The sequence below is a fragment of the Hylobates moloch genome, unplaced genomic scaffold, assembly GCF_009828535.3.
Source record: "Hylobates moloch isolate HMO894 unplaced genomic scaffold, HMol_V3 SCAFFOLD_5, whole genome shotgun sequence".
Lineage (NCBI taxonomy): Eukaryota > Metazoa > Chordata > Mammalia > Primates > Hylobatidae > Hylobates > Hylobates moloch.
The window spans coordinates 16633794-16655206 of record NW_026652280.1 but is presented as its reverse complement, the minus strand read 5'-3'; the positions used below and the strand labels follow the sequence as shown (position 1 = coordinate 16655206).

General features: G+C 42.9%; 1 protein-coding gene across 1 annotated transcript in view; it reads left to right on the top strand.

The window, feature by feature from the left end:
- The window catches only part of PHLPP1 (PH domain and leucine rich repeat protein phosphatase 1), a 261580-nt gene extending 242662 nt beyond the window's left edge, over positions 1-18918 (top strand). The window contains 4 exon segments of the mRNA XM_032152107.2: positions 2325-2429; positions 10690-10884; positions 13562-13790; positions 16754-18918. Coding sequence (XP_032007998.1) covers positions 2325-2429; positions 10690-10884; positions 13562-13790; positions 16754-17935 — 1711 coding nt within the window. The 3' untranslated portion in view covers positions 17936-18918.
- Positions 18919-21413: the final 2495 nt, after the last annotated feature.

Genomic DNA, 21413 nt, shown 5'->3' with positions numbered 1-21413 from the left:
ATTTCACTTCAGATAGCTGCTCAGCCGCACTGTGTTCAGCTAGGTAGAGAAGAGAAATTGCTGCTTCACTAGAAAGAATTATTTGTGTGCTGGAGAGAGGGGGCGGTTAAGAGTTATTTTTTTTTTCCTTTAATAATCAGGCTAGGAAATGGAATTATTTCTCTGAAGACTTTATGTTCTGTAAAAATTATAAATGCCTTTAAAAATGAGCCTTCACTTTTCCCTAGACTTCAGGATGGTATCTTAAGAGCCTTAGGATATGTCTTAAGAAACCTATTGTATTGCTTACTGTTTTAGATGGATAAAATTGAGTACTAGGTCATATGGAGAGCAAATAATGGAGGACTGTCCTTTTTTTTGCTAATACCTCTTTTATTTATAGAATTGAAAACTTTGAAAAATAGATTTAGCACTAGCCTTATTGTAAAACAAAGTATTAACTTGATTTGGGGATTTTCTATTGACACTATGATTTATGTTTTTCAAGATAAGATGGAAAGTAAATGTTTGCTAGTAATTGAGAGTAGAAACTTTTCTTTAACCATATATTTTTAAATTTCAGAAAAATTGCCATCAGTTATTTCTAGATTCAAAGGGAATACAAGTTAGATACTGATTTACTTCTTAGAGCTTTAACTGGTTCTTAGGAAGGATACACAGTATTTGTTAGATTTGGGAGTAATGAGTACCAACAGATAATTTTAATTCTTGTGGTCATGACCAGAACTATGTAGGTGTTGCTTCAGTTGTCAACAGATAATACATATACTTTTTCCCTTGTTTAAATAATAATGAGGGGGAAACTTAGTGGCAGTTTACAAGTAAGAGGACTTATTTCACCTTGTGGTAGCCAGCCTTTTAACAGACTACTTTACATCTGTTAATGACTTCCTGTTTAGGGGCGCAGAATGGTTTCTAGAAGCTGATTTTTATTTATTTTATTTTATTTTATTTTATTATTTTTTTATTTTATTTTTTGAGACAGAGTTTCGCTCTTGTTGCCCAGGCTGGAGTACAGTGGCACCATCTTGGCTCACCGCAACCTCCACCTCCCGAGTTCAAGTGATTCTCCTGCCTCAGCCTCCTAAGTAGCTGGAATTACAGGCATGCACCACCATGCCCAGCTGATTTTTTGTATTTTTAGTAGAGACAGGGTTTCTCCATGTTGGTCAGGCTGATCTCGAACTCCCGACCTCAGGTGATCCGCCCGCCTCGGCCTCCCAAAGTGCTGGGATTACAGGCGTGAGCCACTGCACCCGGTGAGGCTGATTTTTAAGAAACACTATTTGAGAATTTATCCCTTTAGTATTTCTGTTTGGGGTCCTGTTGGATCAATTATGGCATATGAGGGCTGAGGAGAGGTAAGAAATCTCCCAGTTTAAATACATACAGTTAACTTGTAATTTATTGGCCGGGCGCGGTGGCTCACACTTGTAATCCTAGCACTTTGGGAGGCTGAGGCAGGCGGATCACGAGGTCGGGAGATCGAGACCACGGTGAAACCCCGTCTCTACTAAAAATACAAAAAATTAGCCGGGCGTAGTGGCGGGCGCCTGTGGTCCCAGCTACTTGGAGGCTGAGGCAGGAGAATGGCGTGAACCCGGGAGGCGGAGCTTGCAGTGAGCCGAGATTGCGGCACTGCACTCCAGCCTGGGCGACAGAGCGAGACTCCGTCTCAAAAAAAAAAAAAAAAAACAAAAACTTGTGATTTATTAAATACCCTTCATTTACTTTGTAATTTTACATATGTGTTTTATTTTATGGTATTAGTCTTAGCATACTTGGCTATACCCGTGAGGAGAGTATTGGAAGCTCCAGGGAACTGCAAGTCCCTGATAATATTTGGAGGGTTTATATGGACAGAAATTGGATTTGGAGATGAATATTGCAGAATTCTCTCACATCATCTAAATGCAGTATAATTGTGGCTTAGGTGTTTTGTTGTTGTTCTTTCTGAGTATTCATGGTGTAAGAATACACCCATCCTATTACTTGTTTTGTTTTCTCATGCCAAGGCTGAGAGCTGTCCTTGTCATTCCCAGGAGAGAGCAGTCATCTAAAGTGGAATGTGTGAAAGTCTCTAATAGCTGCTTTACGATGCTCATTAAAACTAATTTTCGTGCTCTGTATATATGCCCCTCGGTTTTCATTACAATGAGTAGCTAGTTCTTGTTGCTGATAAGTATTTCAGACACATTAAACACAGTAAGAAATGGTAAGTACAGAGTGCTTAACAGGTGTATTTTTTATTTCTCGGATAAAGGTAGCTATTTGCACACATTTGGTTTTAATGATTCCTGTTCTCTCCCTGTTTCTCTTGTTAGTAATATCCGCTGTTTCAAGATTGATCAGCCTTCTACAGGAGACGCTTCCGGAGCCCCAGCTGTATGGAGTCATGGTTACACTGAAGCTTCAGGGGTAAAAAACAAGTAAGTCAGATGAAACTTGAGAGGCCTAAGTATTGAAATGCATCCCTGCTCCTTTGAAAAGCTCCTTTATCTTTCTCTGACGCTTGTTTACCAAGCAAAACAGAGATAGTATTAAAGGAGAAGTAGCTTAATGGTGCATATTTAAGATCCCTCATATTGTTGACTATGGAGCTATTTTTACAATCTAAATTAGCTTGGCAGGAGTTTGATGTCCATTGTCTGTAATGTCATCTGCTTGTCTTGCCACCAGGACTTGCCCATCTTAATATCTTTTTCTTCTCCATTTTCTCTGCCCTTTCCTCTCTTAGATACAGATGTTGATTTTTCCTGAAAAATGTAACCAGGCTTTTCAGGCTTGCTTGTATTATATGAAGAGGTGCTAATAATTAGTACCTAGACAGGTAAAGAATCCTGTAAATTAGAACAGTCATAATTTAATTAGCTGAAGTATAAGAACACAGAAGTATTGCAAGTAGGGGAAGAACAGAAAGTGGAGGTAGATCTAATAATAGCTAACATTAGTATTCAACCCTGGGCACACATTAGAATCAGTAAGGTAAGGAAAGTTTTTAAAAAGTTTCCCAACCTAGACTCATTAAATCAGAATGTTTTAAAATCTCTCCCAGGTGATTCTAGTATGGGTCTAGGCTTGAGAACCACCGACTAGCTGAATACTTTTTATAGAAAATAAAAGGTGTGGAATTGTTCCTGCCATTGTGCCTGCTTTTCTTTGGGACAGAAAACAGCATCAATTCAAATTCTGGATCTGACTCATTGATCTTTTCCCCTTTCCCTAAGGTGTCATTTGGCCTTGTACTCTCTAGAGAAGAGTTAACAACTCTGTTCTCTTTGCTCAGAAAAGGCAGAATAACCCGAGGAGGTGTGCCTCAGTTCTGCCTGGGCTCCAGCTACTCCCTGATTTCCATGGACTTTGCACAGTATGTCATTGTGTTGGGGCAGAGGAGAATTCGTATATTCTTTAGAGCACTAGTTTCTTTCTGGAGATCATTACTTTTTAGATCAAAGGATCTTTTATGTCTTCCTTACAAACACCAGTAAATGAAACTGCTCATTTCTGAACACTAATGTGAAATCTAAGATTAGTTTTTAAATATCTCTGTATATTAATATCTATTATCTACTCATGTGTCTTAATAGAGCAAATAACCAATTGGATTTGGGTAGGCTTTTGGGCATAATTCCCCCTTCCACAATTGTGTCACATAGTACAATTTGTGTACAGCAAAGTGCACTACAACCCTTTGAGCTGTTGTAAAGTGAACACACCTTCAGACCACCACCTGCATCCAGAAATAAAAAATGAACAGAGTCATTGAAAGAGAAAAATAAATAAATAAATAAATACAAGAAATAGAAAATGGACAGTATTCCAGTAGTCCCAGGCTATGCTTGGCCCTCCCTTTATATTTTCCCTTGCTTTTTTTACCCTTTGGTTTTGCCAATAAAAGTTTCTCGAGAGGTTTTTGTTTGTTTTTTTGGTGTTTTTTGTTTTGTTTTTACTTTGTTTGCATTGCCAATAGTCATTTAAACAAGGAGTTTGCTGCTTGCCACCTTGAAAGAAGGGGAAAACTGTGGCTGTCTTCTCTCCAAATCTCAATAGACATCTATTTGCTTCTCTCCCTCCCTCCTTTTCTCTGAGGTGTAGTATTGCCTTCCTGTCAGGTCATTTCAGATCGTTTGGGGAAACCCAAGAGGGAGCTACAGTTGGATAATTAGCCTCTCTCTTTTTTTTTAATACTAAAAATTTTTGTATTTTTAGTAGAAACAGGGTTTCACCATGTTGGCTAGGCCAGTTTTGAACTCCTGACCTCAGGTGATCCACCTGCCTTGGCCTCCCAAAGTGCTGGGATTACAGATGCGAGCCACTACTCCCAACCTAGCCTCTTCTTTAGATTAAAAACCAAACAGGATGCTTCACCAGAGAATAAATGCTAAGAATGATCACCACTGTACTTTAAAAAAAAAAAAAAGAAAGAAAAGAAAGAAAAAAAAACTACGTTACTGTATTTTTTTTTCCTCTTTCATACTACCTCATTCCAACTAGCAAGGGGAGCCTACAGAAGGAAGACGGAATAAAATGACTTTAAAATTTAACTTTGCCACTAATTGCCATATAATTTTGGATAACTTGTTTTTCATAATAAATAGAGACAAGAATTTCAAAGTATTGAGATAGAAGTCAGACTGCCTGGCTTTGCACCTGGGCTCTATACTTTCTTGCTGTGTGACCATGGGCAGTTTCTCAGTCTCTCTTTAGCTAAAATAAGAAATAAGAAAAAACTACCTATCCTCACGGGGTTGTTATAGGATCATGTGAGTTAATATGTATGACATACTTAGAACAATGTGTGCCATATGATAAACCCTACTTAAGTGTTAACTACTAATATTATTAATGATAATGGTCATTCCTATTATTATTTATCCCTGAACTCCTTAAAGGGAGGGATTATATTTTTAAGTTTATATATCTGGTATGTAGCCATGATACATAGCAGGTGCTTAATAATTTTTTCTTTTTATTAATTTATATATGTAAGAGGTATAATCTATATTCAGTAAAATTCACCCTTTTTAATGTACAGTTCTGCAAGTTTTGCTAAAAGAATAGCATCATGTGTAACCACCACTACAGGTTATAGACCAGTTCCATCACCTACCAAAATTTACCCATGCCCCTTTTTGTCAGTTCTTCTCCCCGACCTCTGTCCTTGGCAACTCCTGATCTGTTTTTTAATCTCATTAATTTTGCCTTTTCCCGAATGTCATATAAATGGAATTATATCGTATATGGCCTTCTCATTCTGACTTCTTTCCCATCACATAATGCGTTTGAGATTCATTTGTACTATTGCATGTGTCAGTAGTTCGTTTCTTTTCATTGCTTTTTATTGCTGAGTAGCATTCCATTGCGTGGACATATTATGGTTTGTTTTTGTTTTACCCATTCACCATTTGAAGGATGTTTAGATTGTTTCAAGTTTTTAGCAATTGAAAATGCTACAGGTTGCAAACAGTTACACACAGGTTTTTGTATGAATGCTTGTTTTCATTTCTCTTGGATAAATGCCTAGGGATAAGGATTGCTGGGTCATATGGTAAGTGTATGTTTACTTTTGTAAGAAACTGCCAAACTGTTTCCAAAGTGCCTGTATCATTTTGCACTCCCAACAGCAATATCTAAGAGTTCCAGTAGCTACACATCCTTACCAGCAGGTGTTATTGTCAGGTTGTTGTTTTGGCCATTCTAATAATAATATCTCATTGTGGTTTTAATTTGCATTTCCCTACTCTTTCCATATGTTTATTTATCATCCATATACCTTCTTTGGTGAAAACTTGTTCATTCACAATCAAATGTGATATTAGCTCTCGGTATTTTTGTAGACACCTTTTATCAAGTTAATTCTCTTCTATATCTAGTTTGCTAAGATTTTATAATGAAATCTTAGTTTTTATAATAAACAACACATTTTGTCATAGACTTTTTCTGTATCAATTGAGATGACTGGTTTTTTTTCTTCAGTCTGTTGATGTGTTTAATTACATTGATTGATTTTAAAATGTTAAATACACTTTGCATTCCAAGTATAAATGCATTTGGTCACGATGTAGTATCTTTTTTTTTTTTTTTTTTTTGAGACAGAGTTTCACTCTTATTGCCCAGGCTGGAGTGCAATGGCGCGATCTCGGTTCACTGCAAACTCCGCCTCCTGGGTTCAAGCAGTTCTCCACCTCAGCCTCCAGAGTAGCTAGGATTTCAGGCATGCGCCACCATATCTGGCTAATTTTACATATTTTGTAGAGATGGGGTTTCTCCATGTTGGCCAAGCTGGTCTCTAACTCCCAACCTCAAGTGATCTGCCCTCCTCTGCCTCCCACAGTGCTGGGATTACAGGCTTGAGCCACCACGCCCAGCCTAAAGTATTATATTTCTTACATGCTGCTAGATTAGATTTGCTGTTAATTTGTTGAGGATGTCTATATTCCATGGTAGATATTAGTCTGTAGCTCCCTTGTGACGTCTTTGGGTTTGGTATCAGGGTAATGCGGCCCTCATAGAATGAGTTGGGAAGTGTTTCCTCATCTTGAGTTTTCTGGAGGAGTTTGTATAAAATTGGTAATATAGCCTTCTTAAATATTTAAAAGAATTCACCAGTGAAGCCATCTGTGCCTGGATTTTTTTTAACCTACAATTTCTTTAAATAGGATTATCTCTTTCTTCTTGAACAAACTTTGGTAATTTGTGTCTTTCAAGGAATTTGCCTGCTTTATCTAGTTTTCAAATGTATTGACATAAGCCTGTTCATAATATCCCATTATTAGGCTTTTTTTTTTTTTTTTTGAGATGGAGTCTCACTCTGTCACCCAGGCTGGAGTGCAGTGGCACAATCTCGGCTCACTGCAACCTCTCACTTCTGGGTTCACGCAATTCTTCTGCCTCAGCCTCCTGAGTAGCTGAGACTGCAGGCGTATGCCACTACGCCCAGCTAATTTTTTGTATTTTTAGTAGAGACAGAGTTTCACCATGTTGGCCAGACTGGTCTCGAACTCCTCAAATGGTCCGCCCGCCTCAGCCTCCCAAAGTACTGGGATTACAGGCATGAGCCACCATGCCCAGTCCATTATTATGCATTTAAAATCTGTAGAATCTAGAGATTTTCTCTCCTCTCTTATTCCTAATATTGGTAATTTGTGTTTTCTTTTTCCTGATCAGTTTGATTTGGTTTATCGATTTTATTGATCTTCTCAAAGAACTAGATTTTTTGTTTTATTGATATTTCTCTATAATTTTTCTGTTTCACATTTCTTATGTTTTAATTTTTGTTTTATGGGTTTTTTTGTTTTTGTTTGTTTGTTTTTAAGAGACAGGGTCTTGTTCTGTTGCCCAGGCTGACCTTAAACTCCTGGCCTCAAGTGATCCTCCTGCCTTGGCCTCTCAAAGTACTGAGATTGTGGGTGTGAGCTATCACACTCAACTGCTTTTCTTATTTTTGTGATTCTCTTTCTTCTTGCTTTGGGTTTGTTATGTACTTCTTTTTCTAGTTTCTTTAAATGGAAGCTTAGATTATTGAATTGAGACCTCTAATTCTGTAATATAAGCATTTAGAGTTGTAAATTTCTTTCTAAGTAATTTCGCTAATATCATTGGAGAACATGCTTTGTATATGACTTGAATCCTTTAAACTTATTTAGACTTGATTTTTGGTCCGGAATCTTACCTATCTTGGTAAAAGTTCTGTGTGCATTAAAAAAAAAAAAAATTGCTGTTGAGTATGGTGCCAGTTAACTCAAGTTGGTTGATATTGTTGCTCAAGCCTCCTACCAGTTTTCTGTCTTCTTCTTCTGTTGATGATTGAGCGGCTATGAATATGGATTTGTCTGTTTCTCCTTGTAGTTCTGTCAGTTTTTGCTTCATACATCTTGAAGCTCTGTTAAGTATGTAAACATTTAGAATGATGTAGCCTCTTGATGAACTGACCCCTTTATCATTATGACTCTCTATTCCTGTAATATTCTTTGTTCTGAAATATACTTTGTCTGATATTAACATAGCCATTTCAACTTTCTTTTGATTAATGTTAGCATGATATACCTTTTAAAAAATCCTTTTGCTTTTAGTGTCTCATATTTAAAATGGATTTCTTACAGGCAGCATATAATTAGGTCTTGCTTTTTTATTCAGTCTGAATTTTTTGTCTTTTCGGTAGTGTTAAGGCCTTTATATTTAATGAAATTATTGATGTGGTTAGGTTTAAACCTACCACCTTACTATTGTTTTCTATTTGTGCCATCTGTTCTTTATTTCCTTTTTCCTTTTTCTTCATTATTTTGGATTATTTGTTATGATTTGATTTTATCTTCATTCTTATTCTACCATGTGTCTCTGTGTGTACATGTGTGGCTTGTTTAGAGTTTATAGTATGATATTTAACTTACTACTGTTTACCTTCAAGTAATAGTAATGTCATTTCACATATAAGAACCTTGCAAATATGTACTTCTCCTTCTCCTGTCCTAGCCTTTATGCTATTGTTGTCATATGTTCTGCTTCTATATTATAACCTCCAAAATACATTACTGTTATTTTTACTTTAGTTATTTTCTAAAGCAGTGTTTCTCAACTTCAATACCATTGACATTTGAGCTCCCAATACCCATTAGAATATTACTGAATATTCCATTAAGAATCACTGTTCTAAGGTGATTTTTAAAATAAGAAAATGAGGCTGGGCATGGTGGCTCATGCCTGTAATCGCAGCACTTTGAGAGGCCGAGGCGGGCAGATCGCTCAAGGTCAGAAGTATGAGACCAACCTGGCCAAGATGGTGAAACGCTGTCTCTACAAAAAATACAAAAATTAGCTGGGTGTGGTGGCGGGTGCCTGTAATCCCAGCTACTCAGGAGGCTCAGGCAGGAGAACCACTTGAACCTGGGAGGCAGAGGTTGCAGTAAACCGAGATCACACCACTGCACTCCAGCCTGTGTGACAGAGTGAGACTCCATCTCAAAAAAAAATTAAAAAAAAATAAAGAAATGTTTCTATTCACTCACCTGGCTGTCATTATCATTGTGCTTCATTCTTTTGTACAGTTCCGGATTTCCATCTGGTGTCATTTTCTTGTGCCTCAAGGATTTCCTTTTCCATTTCTTTAGTGCCATCCTGCTGGTGGCAAATGCTTTTATTTCTGCATCTGGAAATGTCTTTATTTCCCCTTAACTTTTCAGAGCTGTTTGTACTGGCTTAGAAATCTAGGTTGTTTTCTAGTTGTTTTCCATTGGTACCTTCAAGATGTTGCTCCACTGTCTCCTACCAGGTTTCCGGGGAGAAGCCTGCTGTTGGGCACATCCTGATTTCCCCACTCTACCTCCCGCCTTTGTTCCTGGTTTCTAGCAATTTGATTTTGATGTGTCTCAGTTAAGTCTTTTTCATGTTTCTCTTGCTTGCAGTATCTGTAGGTTTATAATTTTCTTCATATTTGAGATGTTTTCAGCCATCAACTCCTCAAAAGTGTTTTCTGTCACTTCTTGTGAAGACTCCAATTCCCTATAGTATATTAGGCTGTTTGAAGTTATCTCACCACTCACTAATGTCCTGGCCTTATTTATTTTTTTCCAGTGTTTTTTTCTCTCTCTTTCATTTTGGACAGTTTCTGGGACACAGTTACTTAGAAACAGTTTGATTCTTTTCAGTTTGGAGTGGAGAAAGTCTCCAAACTTTGCACAGTTGCCGGGAACCACTATCCTCCTCCAGTGCACTGACTGGGGACTCTGGCCACCTTGTCCTCCTTCAGCCCCCAGCTCCGTCTCCTCAATGCACGGAGACCACAGCCTCCACCTGGGTCTTCCTCCCTGTGCTGCAACCTGGACGCTTCCCCAGGAGGAAGCTGGGAGGGAAGCAGGCTCTCTCCAGGATCACTGACCTGTGCTCTTATTGTCCAGTTGGGGTTTGTTTGTTTGTTTTTTCTGCCTTTTAAAAAGGTCATTTGAAGGCCGGACATAGTGGCTCACACCTGTAATCCCAGCACGTTGGGAGGCTGAGGCTGGCAGATTGCTTAAGCTCAGGAGTTTGAGACCAGCCTGGCCAACATGGTGAAATCCCGTCTCTACTAAAAATACAAAAATTAGCTGGGCGTGGTGGCATAGCTATTCAGGAGGCTGAGGTGGGAGAATTGCTTGAGCCCTAGAAGTGGAGACTGCAGTGAGCCGAGATCACACTACTGCACTCCAGCCTAGGTGATAGAGGGAGACCCTGTCTCAAAAATAAATAAATAAATAAAAATAATTTTTTAAAAGTCATTTGAGGTTTTTTCTGTATTTGTACATGCTTTTCATGTAGGTTTCGTCTATTTTTCCCAGTGTTTTAGTTTTCTATTTTGGCTGGATGTGGAGATTCTCCTTAATAACTGCTTATTGAATATATGTGTAGATATGGATTCATAATCTTATTTCCCATGCCTCTTTTTCCCCTTCTGTCACTGACATTTAAAAATAAACTCGTCAGAAGAGAAGCATGTAGGAAGGCATGTGTGAAGCATAATTTGTGCTCATCCTTCTCTGTTTATCAAAATTAGCTGATAGAAATTAGCTGGAGTCAGTTTACCTGCCCTTAATCTGTCTGGAGTCATGAAGAAAGAGACAAAACTGAGTTAGGGAAATCTTGAAATAAGTAAGCACTGGGCTGGGCCTGGAGCAGGAGGATGAGTGGACTCAGCACAGAAGCGTGGTTGCCTTGCAGGTTGTGTGTCGCAGCCCTGTCGGTGAATAACTTCTGTGACAACCGCGAAGCCCTGTATGGTGTGTTTGATGGAGACCGGAATGTGGAGGTGCCCTACCTTCTCCAGTGCACCATGAGTGACATTTTGGCTGAAGAGCTGCAAAAAACAAAAAATGAGGAAGAATACATGGTCAATACATTCATTGTCATGCAAAGGTAAAACTCGGAGTTCCTGCTTACCTGCCGTGTGTTTTCTTGCTCTTTGTTTATCCTCTGTTTAGATAAGCAGGTGCCCAATGGTCTCCAAGCCTTGTTTTTTGACTATGAGTACCAAAATGCAAGTTTGGTGTTGCCCAGGCATCAGGAATGGTGCTCCAGTTTGAGACATACTGATGTTCAGACAACTTTGTAGAAGGCTCAGACAATGACAAGGAATTAGTTTCTCTGAGAACTGGACCTCACTGGCCTGTATTGATTGCAGATTTTCATCAGATTGTTTGCAATGCCATGTCTCCTCCCAAATCATGTGATTTGGAGCTTTTTAGACTTTCTGATGTGGGGACCTCTCTTTGAAATGGACCGTTTCTATCCTAGTTTCTTGGCCCTTATGAAATACTATCACTGGTTTGAGATAGTGCAAACCTTTGTGAAATCAAGATGGTCAGATTTTAGCCCAGGAGTTAAATCATTCTTTATATTTTGTTTTCCCCTTTATTAAATGTTCAAGACAGTGTTACTGGCAGAATCCTAGGCCATAGCCTGGAGTTTCCACCAGCAGCAGAGCTTTAGGTTGATGTAGAAATTGTGGAATATTGTTTGTAACTCTTAGAGGAATGAGGATTCCCTCATTCAAAGAATTGTTCATTCTTACCACCTTCATGGCTTTCTAGGTGATAATGGAATTGCCTGTCTGTAAGTATTGTACTGCAGACTCACTCATTGTGGGACCCAGGAGTGAAGAGTGTACTGGTACTTGAGGTCATGAGAGCAGTCATGGTCTTTTGTCCTTATCTGCTTTTTCTCTCCCTTGATATTCTGCCAGAGCAAGTAGCTTTGTTAGAGGGGTAGAAGAAGTGTCTGGGGAGGAATGTTCAGAGCAGACTTTACAGTGATACCTGGGTCACAAATGGTTCCTCTCAGAGAGCTTGGTGGAGGCAAGCCTGGGGTGGTTCTTGTTGGTACACTCACCCCTGACTTTCAGATTCTCAGTGAGCATGTACAATTAGCAACTGAACGATAATGGCTAATATCCAGCAAGCCCTTAATATGTACCAGTCATTGTTCTAAATTTTACTTTACGTGTCATAAATTGTTACCAGTTAGCTGGGTAATGTTACTGAAAGTGATGTACAGAGAGGTGAAGCACAGTGCCTACGGGCTAGTAGGTAGTGCAGCCAGGACCTGACCTCGGGTTATAAGACTCCAGAGGATGTTCTAACTAGCAGGCGCATCAGCTTTCCTGTTTTTACCACCCTTTTGTTCTAGAAAAACAGCAAGCATGTATCATATGCACACACATACACATGTGCACACAGATCATAGCACAAACACATCCCTTCACAACCCCCAAAAGGTCTGCTTTTTATGCACCCTCAAGCACTGGATAAGAATTAAAAACTGAGAACCCCAGTCTCAGATTACTTGTTGTACTTTTTACAGATCACTGTGCCTGTGAAAGGGAGAAAGTAGAGATGCCTTGGAAGGGTCTAGAGCCAAATAGCTGAAAGTTGGAGTTTAGGAACCTAAACTGTAGACCCTTCTCCAGGGTCTTTTGTATGTCTCTTATTTTCCCTGTCTGTTAAGAGGGGGTACGGGTTGTGTGGTGAGCTTTTGGTCCTTAGAGGAACTGGTCTTTGTGCAGGATTTCTTAACGCATGCAAGTAGGCAGCCCAGGTTTCCATTGCTCCTCTTGCCAGTTGCTTACCTTAAACACGTGATAGGAGCAGGCAGTACCTGAGGGTCTGCCCTTGTAAAACGGGAGGCTGTTTTTCTTAACTTTCTTGTTCCTGTACCACTCAGTAACAGCAGGGGCCTGGGCAGTGTTACCATTTGTGGGGCTTGCCATAGGAGTTCATGAGGCCATGGGAGCAATAATGGTCTTTTGTCCCTCTCTGCCATTTCTCTTCCTTGATAATCTGCCAGAACAAGTAGCTTTGTAAGAGGGGTTTTTGATTTTTGATTTTCAGAATTTGCAGGTGTTTCCTGTATTTGATAAGTCTGTGGATTAATTGTCATGATTAAAAAGATAAATCACAAGCACTTGGTATTTGATTACTAGAATGTCCTTTCTATGAATTTTCTAGAATAGGTGGTGCTGGTCCAGAAAGTCTTTACTATATAGGGCAGGAACATGAACACTCCAATACTTAAAGGCTCCTACCAGCAAACACCCTTATAAGGAGGAGAGGGTTGTCAGGTTTTTCTGAAGTGTGACTGTCAGTGGGGTAGGGTGTTTGTACCTGCTGTTATGTACATGGTTTTTTCAATGTTCCTCTCCTGGGGGCAGAGGGAATTTAGAGAAGCAGATGGAGAAAGAAGTCATTTTCCTGCTGTCTTTGGAGTGTGCTGATAGGGCAGTGTGGTTGATGAGGGTAGCAGGCTGTACAGAGCAGCCTAGGGGCACTTGCCTTCCAGAGCAGCACCTGTGGCTTTTAATGGTACAGTGATACCGTCTTCCAGTTGTGAGCCTTTCTGTGTGGATGTGTGTGATGTCAGATTCAGGGGCTCTTTTCATCAAAGAGGTGGAGCAGTGTGTGCTTTGATGAAGGAGGCGGAGTGAATCCCCAGCTGTCTCCTTCCTGGCCCTGTCCAGTGGTGCGGTCTTACTGTTGAATTTGCAGAACTGGCACTGATGGGCTGTGTTTGAGTGTCACCCCCTCTCTTTGGATTCCAGGAAACTTGGAACTGCTGGGCAGAAGCTTGGTGGTGCCGCTGTCCTTTGTCATATCAAGCATGACCCTGTGGACCCAGGAGGATCCTTCACCTTGACCTCTGCTAATGTGGGCAAGTGCCAAACAGTTCTCTGTCGAAATGGAAAGCCGCTGCCTCTGTCCAGATCTTACATCATGAGCTGTGAAGAAGAGCTGAAGAGGATTAAACAGCACAAGGCCATTATCACTGAGGTGAGAAAAGAGGGGTTTTCCCCAGGATGGTGGAGAGGAGAGGAGAGTAGACCAGGTCATAGCAGAAACTAGCTAGGGAGCATTTGCCTTCAAAGAACACTTTTGAAGTTGGTTTGACATTAGAATTCCAAATCCATAGTGTCACAAAGCAAATGTCTTACATTATGACGTATGCTTGTCGGTTGCCTCTCTGCATCAGGCACTGTGCTGCGTGCTTCATGGGCACGATCCCATTCCATGTTTGCAGCCACTCTGCAGGGGGCTGCTTTGGTGGTTGAGGGCTCTACCCCTGACATCACACTGCTAGTTTTCATATCTTAGCTCTGCCACTTGTAGGTTGTGACCTTTAAACCTCTCTAAGCCTCAGTTTTCTCATCTGTAAAGTGGGAATAATCATGCATCTGTCCTATCTTTTTTTTGTTTTTTTGTTTTTTTTTTTGAGACGGAGTTTTGCTCTTGTTGCCCAGGCTGGAGTGCAATGGCGCGATCTCAGCTCACTGCAACCTCCGCCTCCCAGGTTCAAGCAATTCTCCCGCCTCAGCCTCCGGAGTAGCTGGGATTACAGGCATGAGCCACCATGCCTGGCTAATTTTTTTTGTATTTTTAGTAGAGACGGGGTTTCTCCATATTGGTCAGGCTGGTCTCGAACTCTTGGTCTCAGGTGATCCACCCACCTCGGCCTCCCAAAGTGCTGGGATTACAGGCGTGAGCCACTGCGCCCAGCCTGTATCTGTCCTATCTTACAAGGTTGGTACGACTTGTAAACTATGAACGTCTATGTAAGTGTACTAGTTGTTATTTTGGTTCATACCTCATGTCCCATTTGAGTACACAGTGAGCGGTTCTCAACTGGGGGCAGTTTGCTTCCCCACAAGACATTTGGCAACATATGAAGACATTTTTGGTCATTACAGCTGGGGCAGAGAGTGCAGTTGGCATGCAGTGGATTGAGGCCACTGAGCATCCTACAGCGCTGCTAAGACAATGCTGCTCAACACCCCACAATGCACAGGGCAGTCCCCACAACACAGACTGTGGTGTGTGTGTTTGGAGGGCATGTCTCAAGGAAGAGAAGTAAAATACAATACAAAACAAAACCTCATTGTTGAGTATTAAGCAATGCAAACAAAAGCGGGGAAGAGGCGAGGCACAGAAAACGAGAAGTCTGACGTGCAAACCATGATTCATGTAGGTCACAAATCATTTACCTTCAATTGTGTTTGGCATAATGTTGAACTAAAGTTGAATTTAGTGCTTTCTGTACACATTAGACTGTCTTCTGCTCCCTAGCACAGTGTCTGCCATCCATGTTCATCCTCTCTGCTCCAAGAGTAGACAGAGAACAAATTCACACAGAGTGATTTGCACAGAATCTCATGTACAGCTTGCGTCTTTCTGTTTCTTTCTTAAGGCCCTTATCAAAGCCTATGTGGAATCAGTCTTTTTTCTCTACTGGACTATAAGCTTTCACCAGAGTCCACCTCAAACTGTACATGGTTCTGTGGGTTTTATCAACAGTGTAAGACTGGAAACTTCTTGAAGGTAGCTGTTTCTCTGCAGGTCACTGCTGTCTGCCCACGTCATTTTTTCAGACACAGGGCAGATGACCGACACTTTGATGAATTAGCGAATGGAGCAGAACTCCTGGAGCCCCTGTTGGAAGCTTCAGTGCTCATGAATCACAAAACCATTGGTTTTGATGGAGAGAAATCTAAAGGGATGGACAGAACAGCAAGAACAGTTTCTGCCACATTCCAGGCTTTGGGGACAGATTATGTCAGTAGAATCAAGGCAGTTTAAGGTTGTGCTTGAAGCCCATCTTACTAATTTTACTAATAGGAATGCTTACCTGCTTATAAGTATGGTGTGGCAAAGTTGTGTGAGAAGCTGGGAAAGACATCCCTAGGACAAGCAAACACCTTGCCAAATCCCAACTAAAGGAAAGTGGTAGGACTGGAAAGGAAATGGATGTTCTCTGGAAGAAACACTTTGTCATCTCAGACAGGGATTTGTCATAATGAAGCCTTTCCTGGAAAGAAGTGTTAAAACTAGGGCATGTAGAGGTATGTCTTGGACCTGAGAATCTCAAAATTGGAAGAATAAAGAACCAAGCAGGTACACATGGCAAAACAACAACAACAGCAACAACAACAAAAAACCAGGTCTTTTTATTGGCAAGTGGTCTGGCACTTTGGTAATTGATTTAAATAGCATGCACACAGCTGAACTAAAGCCAGGATCTTGCCTTCTCCATTGGTCAACAGGAAATCAAGTTCAAGGAAGTTGTAAGAATTGGCATTTCTTCTTTAGCATCTGTTCTCCTGACATGAGCATTCTTACCCACCTAGTCACACCAAGGTTTTCTCCACCCCTTAAATACTTTCAAGTCCTCTCTGGACCTTCAGACACTACTGCCACTTGTGATCATGGAGAGCAACGGAAGATTTAGGGGCATTGTCTTGATATATGCCTGCCTTGTGTGTCTTTGCTCAGGACTGGCTTCTATCAGAAAGTCTCTTCCTACCTCAGAGTCTTCCTACGCCCAGCCTGTCTGAGGGCCGATCCTTGATCACAATGTTCACCAAGGGAGAGAAGATGTAAACCCACATTTACAGGAGGAGCTAGCCAGCTATGCTTGCTGTGTAAGGCTAGATGATGGCTTGCTTTAGATAAACAGCAGGACTTGTGACCTAGTATGAATGGGGTCCCAGTAACACACATAACCGAAATCTTTTCCTTTTGTCCCTACTGCTTCTTACCTGCCCAGGCCTACTACCTGGAGTTTCTGATGACAGGTGCACATTAACTATTCACTAGAGAGTGAGCCCTTCTTTCCTCTGTGGGCCACACAGCACTTCTCTGTGGTCCTACAGTCGAGACAGTCGAGGGACCCGCAGGGAACCTGCACAGTTGCCGCAGGTGCTGTGTATTAACTGTCTGTCTGCAAACCCTTGTTCTTCCAGGATGGCAAGGTGAACGGAGTGACTGAGTCCACGCGCATCCTGGGCTACACCTTCCTCCATCCCAGTGTGGTGCCTCGCCCCCACGTGCAGTCCGTGCTCCTGACCCCTCAGGATGAGTTCTTCATTCTAGGCAGTAAGGGGTTATGGGACAGCCTGTCCGTCGAGGAGGCCGTGGAGGCCGTGCGCAACGTGCCCGACGCCCTGGCTGCTGCCAAGAAGCTGTGTACCCTGGCCCAGAGCTACGGCTGCCACGACAGCATCAGCGCTGTGGTGGTGCAGCTCAGTGTCACTGAGGACAGCTTCTGCTGCTGTGAGCTCAGTGCCGGTGGGGCTGTGCCACCACCCAGCCCTGGCATCTTCCCTCCCTCGGTGAACGTGGTGATCAAGGATCGGCCCTCAGATGGGCTGGGCGTGCCGTCCTCCAGCAGCGGCATGGCTTCCGAGATCAGCAGTGAGCTCTCCACTTCCGAGATGAGCAGTGAGGTGGGGTCAACAGCCTCCGATGAGCCCCCGCCCGGAGCCCTAAGCGAGAACAGCCCTGCCTACCCCAGTGAGCAGCGCTGCATGCTCCACCCTATCTGTCTGTCCAACTCCTTCCAGCGCCAGCTATCCAGCGCCACATTCTCTAGCGCCTTCTCTGACAACGGCCTTGACAGTGACGATGAGGAGCCCATTGAGGGCGTCTTCACCAATGGCAGCCGGGTGGAGGTGGAGGTGGACATCCACTGCAGCCGTGCCAAGGAGAAGGAGAAACAGCAGCACCTGCTTCAGGTGCCAGCAGAGGCCAGCGATGAGGGCATTGTCATCAGCGCCAACGAGGATGAGCCAGGTCTGCCCAGGAAGGCAGACTTCTCTGCTGTTGGGACCATTGGGCGCCGGAGGGCCAATGGCTCTGTTGCGCCCCAGGAAAGGAGCCACAATGTGATAGAGGTGGCTACAGACGCGCCTCTTCGAAAGCCTGGAGGCTATTTTGCTGCCCCGGCTCAGCCGGATCCCGATGATCAGTTTATCATACCCCCGGAGCTGGAAGAGGAGGTCAAAGAACTCATGAAGCATCACCAGGAGCAACAGCAGCAGCAGCAGCAGCAGCAGCAGCAGCCGCCACCACCTCAGCTCCAGCCGCAGCTGCCGCGGCACTACCAGCTGGACCAGCTGCCAGATTATTACGACACGCCACTATGACCCAGCTGAGCTATTTAACAAATAAACTAACCACAAAAGACCGAGTTGCAAGAGTCTCCCAGGCTCACGTTAAACCAGGGGTTTTACTCCACATCCTTCCCCCAGACACTGTTCCTAACCTGTCATATCAGCTAATCTGTAGGTTCTCTTTTGGTTATTTTTTAAAATAATCACCACTTTCTTCTAGTGATGCTTTACCAATATGATTTACATTTGTTAACTTCTCCCCCTAACATATCAGATATGTAAAGACAAAGAACAAAAGGTTTAATATATTACAGAGAAACAGTTAATGATAATGTAATATTTTTTAAAATGTCTTTTTGTTGTTTTGTTTGTTTGGAAGGCAGGGCAGGCTGCCATTGCTAAATGATTTAATAATATTATAATTCTGTATTTCTTTGGGGGGAAAAGGCTTTTTTTTTTTGGGGGTCTTGAAAATAATAGACATTTGTAGAATATGGAGACTAACTCCTAGGAGTTGCTTTACTCTGTCAGGTGACATAAGTCACTGGGATTCACTAATTTTCTCTGAGAGAACAGCTGATTGAGAATTTCTATTGTAAATAGCTCAGTGTTGTATAGTGAGGCTTACGATGTTTTGTAGTCTTGGCGTAAGGACACAGCCCAAGTAACTGACGTTTCTCCTCCCCCTCCCCTCTGAGGAGCCTGCCTGCCTCACAACTCACCCTCACTTCACTGAATGAGGAGGCTGAGCAGCTGCAGTGTTTCTGTCCAGAGGAAGTGGATCTTAGACCACTGGACAAGAACCTGCACCCAAGGGCCCTGAACCCATTTTCCTCCCCTGTCCCAGCCTCTCTACTTTGACAGACACTTTTAGCTGTGTTCCTTACTGCTGCCACAATCAGCATGGTTGTATAGTGCCCCATTAGGCCATTTACATACCCAGAGTTATACTCAAGCAGAATGCACAAATGGACATGTCATAATTTTTGTTATAATAAATATGAAATTTACAAGTATTTACAAGTACCTGCTTTTGTCTCAGCAGCCAGATGTGTCTTGGAGACAGTCACACTAGCTTGGGTTTGGAAAGAATGGATGGAATATTGGGGTTATCAGATATTTCTGATTTTTTTTTAAGAGAAAAACATCCAATAAGTTAACCTACATTGAGTGATATGTGAAATTAACTGAATGGTAAGCAGTATAATTAGCTGATCTTACAGCTTTTCTTTTCTTTTTTTTGAAATGGAGTCTCGCTCTGTCTCTCAGGCTGGAGTGCGGTGGTGTGTTCTCTGCCCACTGCAACCTCCGCCTCCTGAGTTCAAGTGATTCTCCTGCCTCAGCCTCTGAATAGCTGGCATTACAGGCACCCGCCACCATGCCCAGCCAATTTTTGTATTTTTAGTAAAGATGGGGTTTCACCGTGTTGGCCAGGCTGGTCTCATACTCCTAACCTCAAGTGATCCGCCCACCTCAGCCTCCCAAAGTGCTAGGATTACAGGTGTGAGCCACCGTGCCAGGCCTGATCTTACAGCTTTTCTATTTCTTCTTATGACTTAGGGTAAGATGTTCAGGTACTTCTTAGGGAAGATGTGAGAAAGGGGATAGACAGAGGTTGCATAGATAGAGGAGATCCCTGGACAACTTTACTCTCACGAAGCCAAGTTTGTTTTCAGTTTTCCTGGGGGCCTGTAGCTCACGTAAGCGGGTTAACCTGCCTCTTACTTGGACAGGGTCAATCGAGCTGGTTGGCTTGCCCCCCCACCACCAGCAGGAATCATGTAGGTGCAGCGGTGTGTACTTAAGAAAGCCAATATTCCCAGCTACTAGTCAACTGCATTTACAGACAGTGGACCTCTGCCCTCACCTCGCCCCCACCCTACACTTGTGAACCTTGTGTGGAAGATACTGTTGGTCTTCATCTCACATGGACCACCTTCCTATGTAGACCTGGCTTCCTTTTTTAGGTCTGCCCTTGGGTGGGACCTGGCTAATTCAGTGACAGGGCAGTTCTTATTTCTTAACTAGTAGACTCAGTGGTGGGCTCTGTGTCCCCCTCTAGGAGGCCGCTGGGTGGACTTTGTTTTCGTAATGGCCGTACTTCATTTCCACATCAGGCTACTTGCACACAGTGCTCTTTGGAAACCACTAAAGCGATGGAAGAGAATTGCCTCATCTCGGCCCAGTGAGGGACCCAGGGACCAAGGGAGCTGACTCCCCAGTGCAGGCGGAGCGCTCTGGCTGAGACTGGAAACTAAACCACCTTGAGACCCCTGCCCCGGTTCCACTTGCCAGCCCCTTGCCTTCTCCCTCGGGCTGCCCCACTGGCTTGAAGCAGATGTGGACAACTCCAAGCTTTCACACCGACGCCTTAGTTCCTGCAGGTCTGGGCTGGTTCTCTGACTTCCTCAGTTCTTAAACCCCCTCTGGGCAGGGTTCACCTGTCCCCGTGGATGGAGCAGACCCAGGCCGTGTATGTGGATCTCTTCCACTGCAGCTCACTTCCAGAGTGGTCAGAACTGGCTGAGCGTGGTCGACGGAGGCAGCAATCGCTTCCAGTTTCTAAAATCGGCCCCACAGCAACTCTGTGCCAGGGGCAGCCACTGGAACCCACAAGCTCTGATGTAGGGACACCTCATTTCGTAACTTCTGCGTCTGCTGCAGTAGAAAGGGGTATGAGACTTGGAATTGCTTTTTTCCTGAGTCCTCCAGTTTAGTTGTGCTTGCTGCTGGGTTTATTGTCTCTTTTCGGTCCCATTGTGTACATACTACATGTAAGGCACCTTGGAGTGAGACTCTGCCCTTTGGAGGCTTGGGGTAAGTAGGGCATTTAGATGAAAAGGTAATTCAGTCAAGCACATGTTGAGTGACCAAAGTGGCATAGACTTAGCTGATAGGTCTCCATGCGGTTGCATAGGAGCTGCCTGTTATTTCTGAGGAATTTCTTTGCATTTCTGTTTATCCAGATAGCATCTAATAGTATACGTAGAGCTGCTTATACAACTGAAAGTGCTTTCTGAGTATTAAAGTGCTTAATATTTGAAGATCCCTGAAGCCACAGTGTCTGCAGGGTAAGTATTAGGGAGAAGGGCATTCCCGCCTGCTCTATTCCCTGCCTCCTGCTGGAAATCCAGATAATTGGGAAAGGGCTTTGAGGGGAGAGAAAGGAAGAAATGAAAGTGGAAGCGGAGAGCTCTGGTGAGCCTTGCTAGGAGAAGAGCCTCCGATCGAGGACCCTAGAAACTGTTTGGTGTTGGATCCAGCGCATGCTGCCTGCCCTGTGGTGCCCTCAAGCTTCCTGCCCTTCGCTCCCGCTCCCGAACACAGGCTTTGATGAGAGGTAGCAGAGCCAATCCCTGGGGCCCAGAAACCCCACCTACCTGCCTTGGTTTCTCTTGATTGCTTTTGTCACAGCACCACCTGCTGGTAAGCTTAGACTTTGGGTGGAAATGGGCTTCACTCTATCCTTCCTTCACTTTCCCAGAAGAAACAAAGTGTTTTAAGTTTCTTA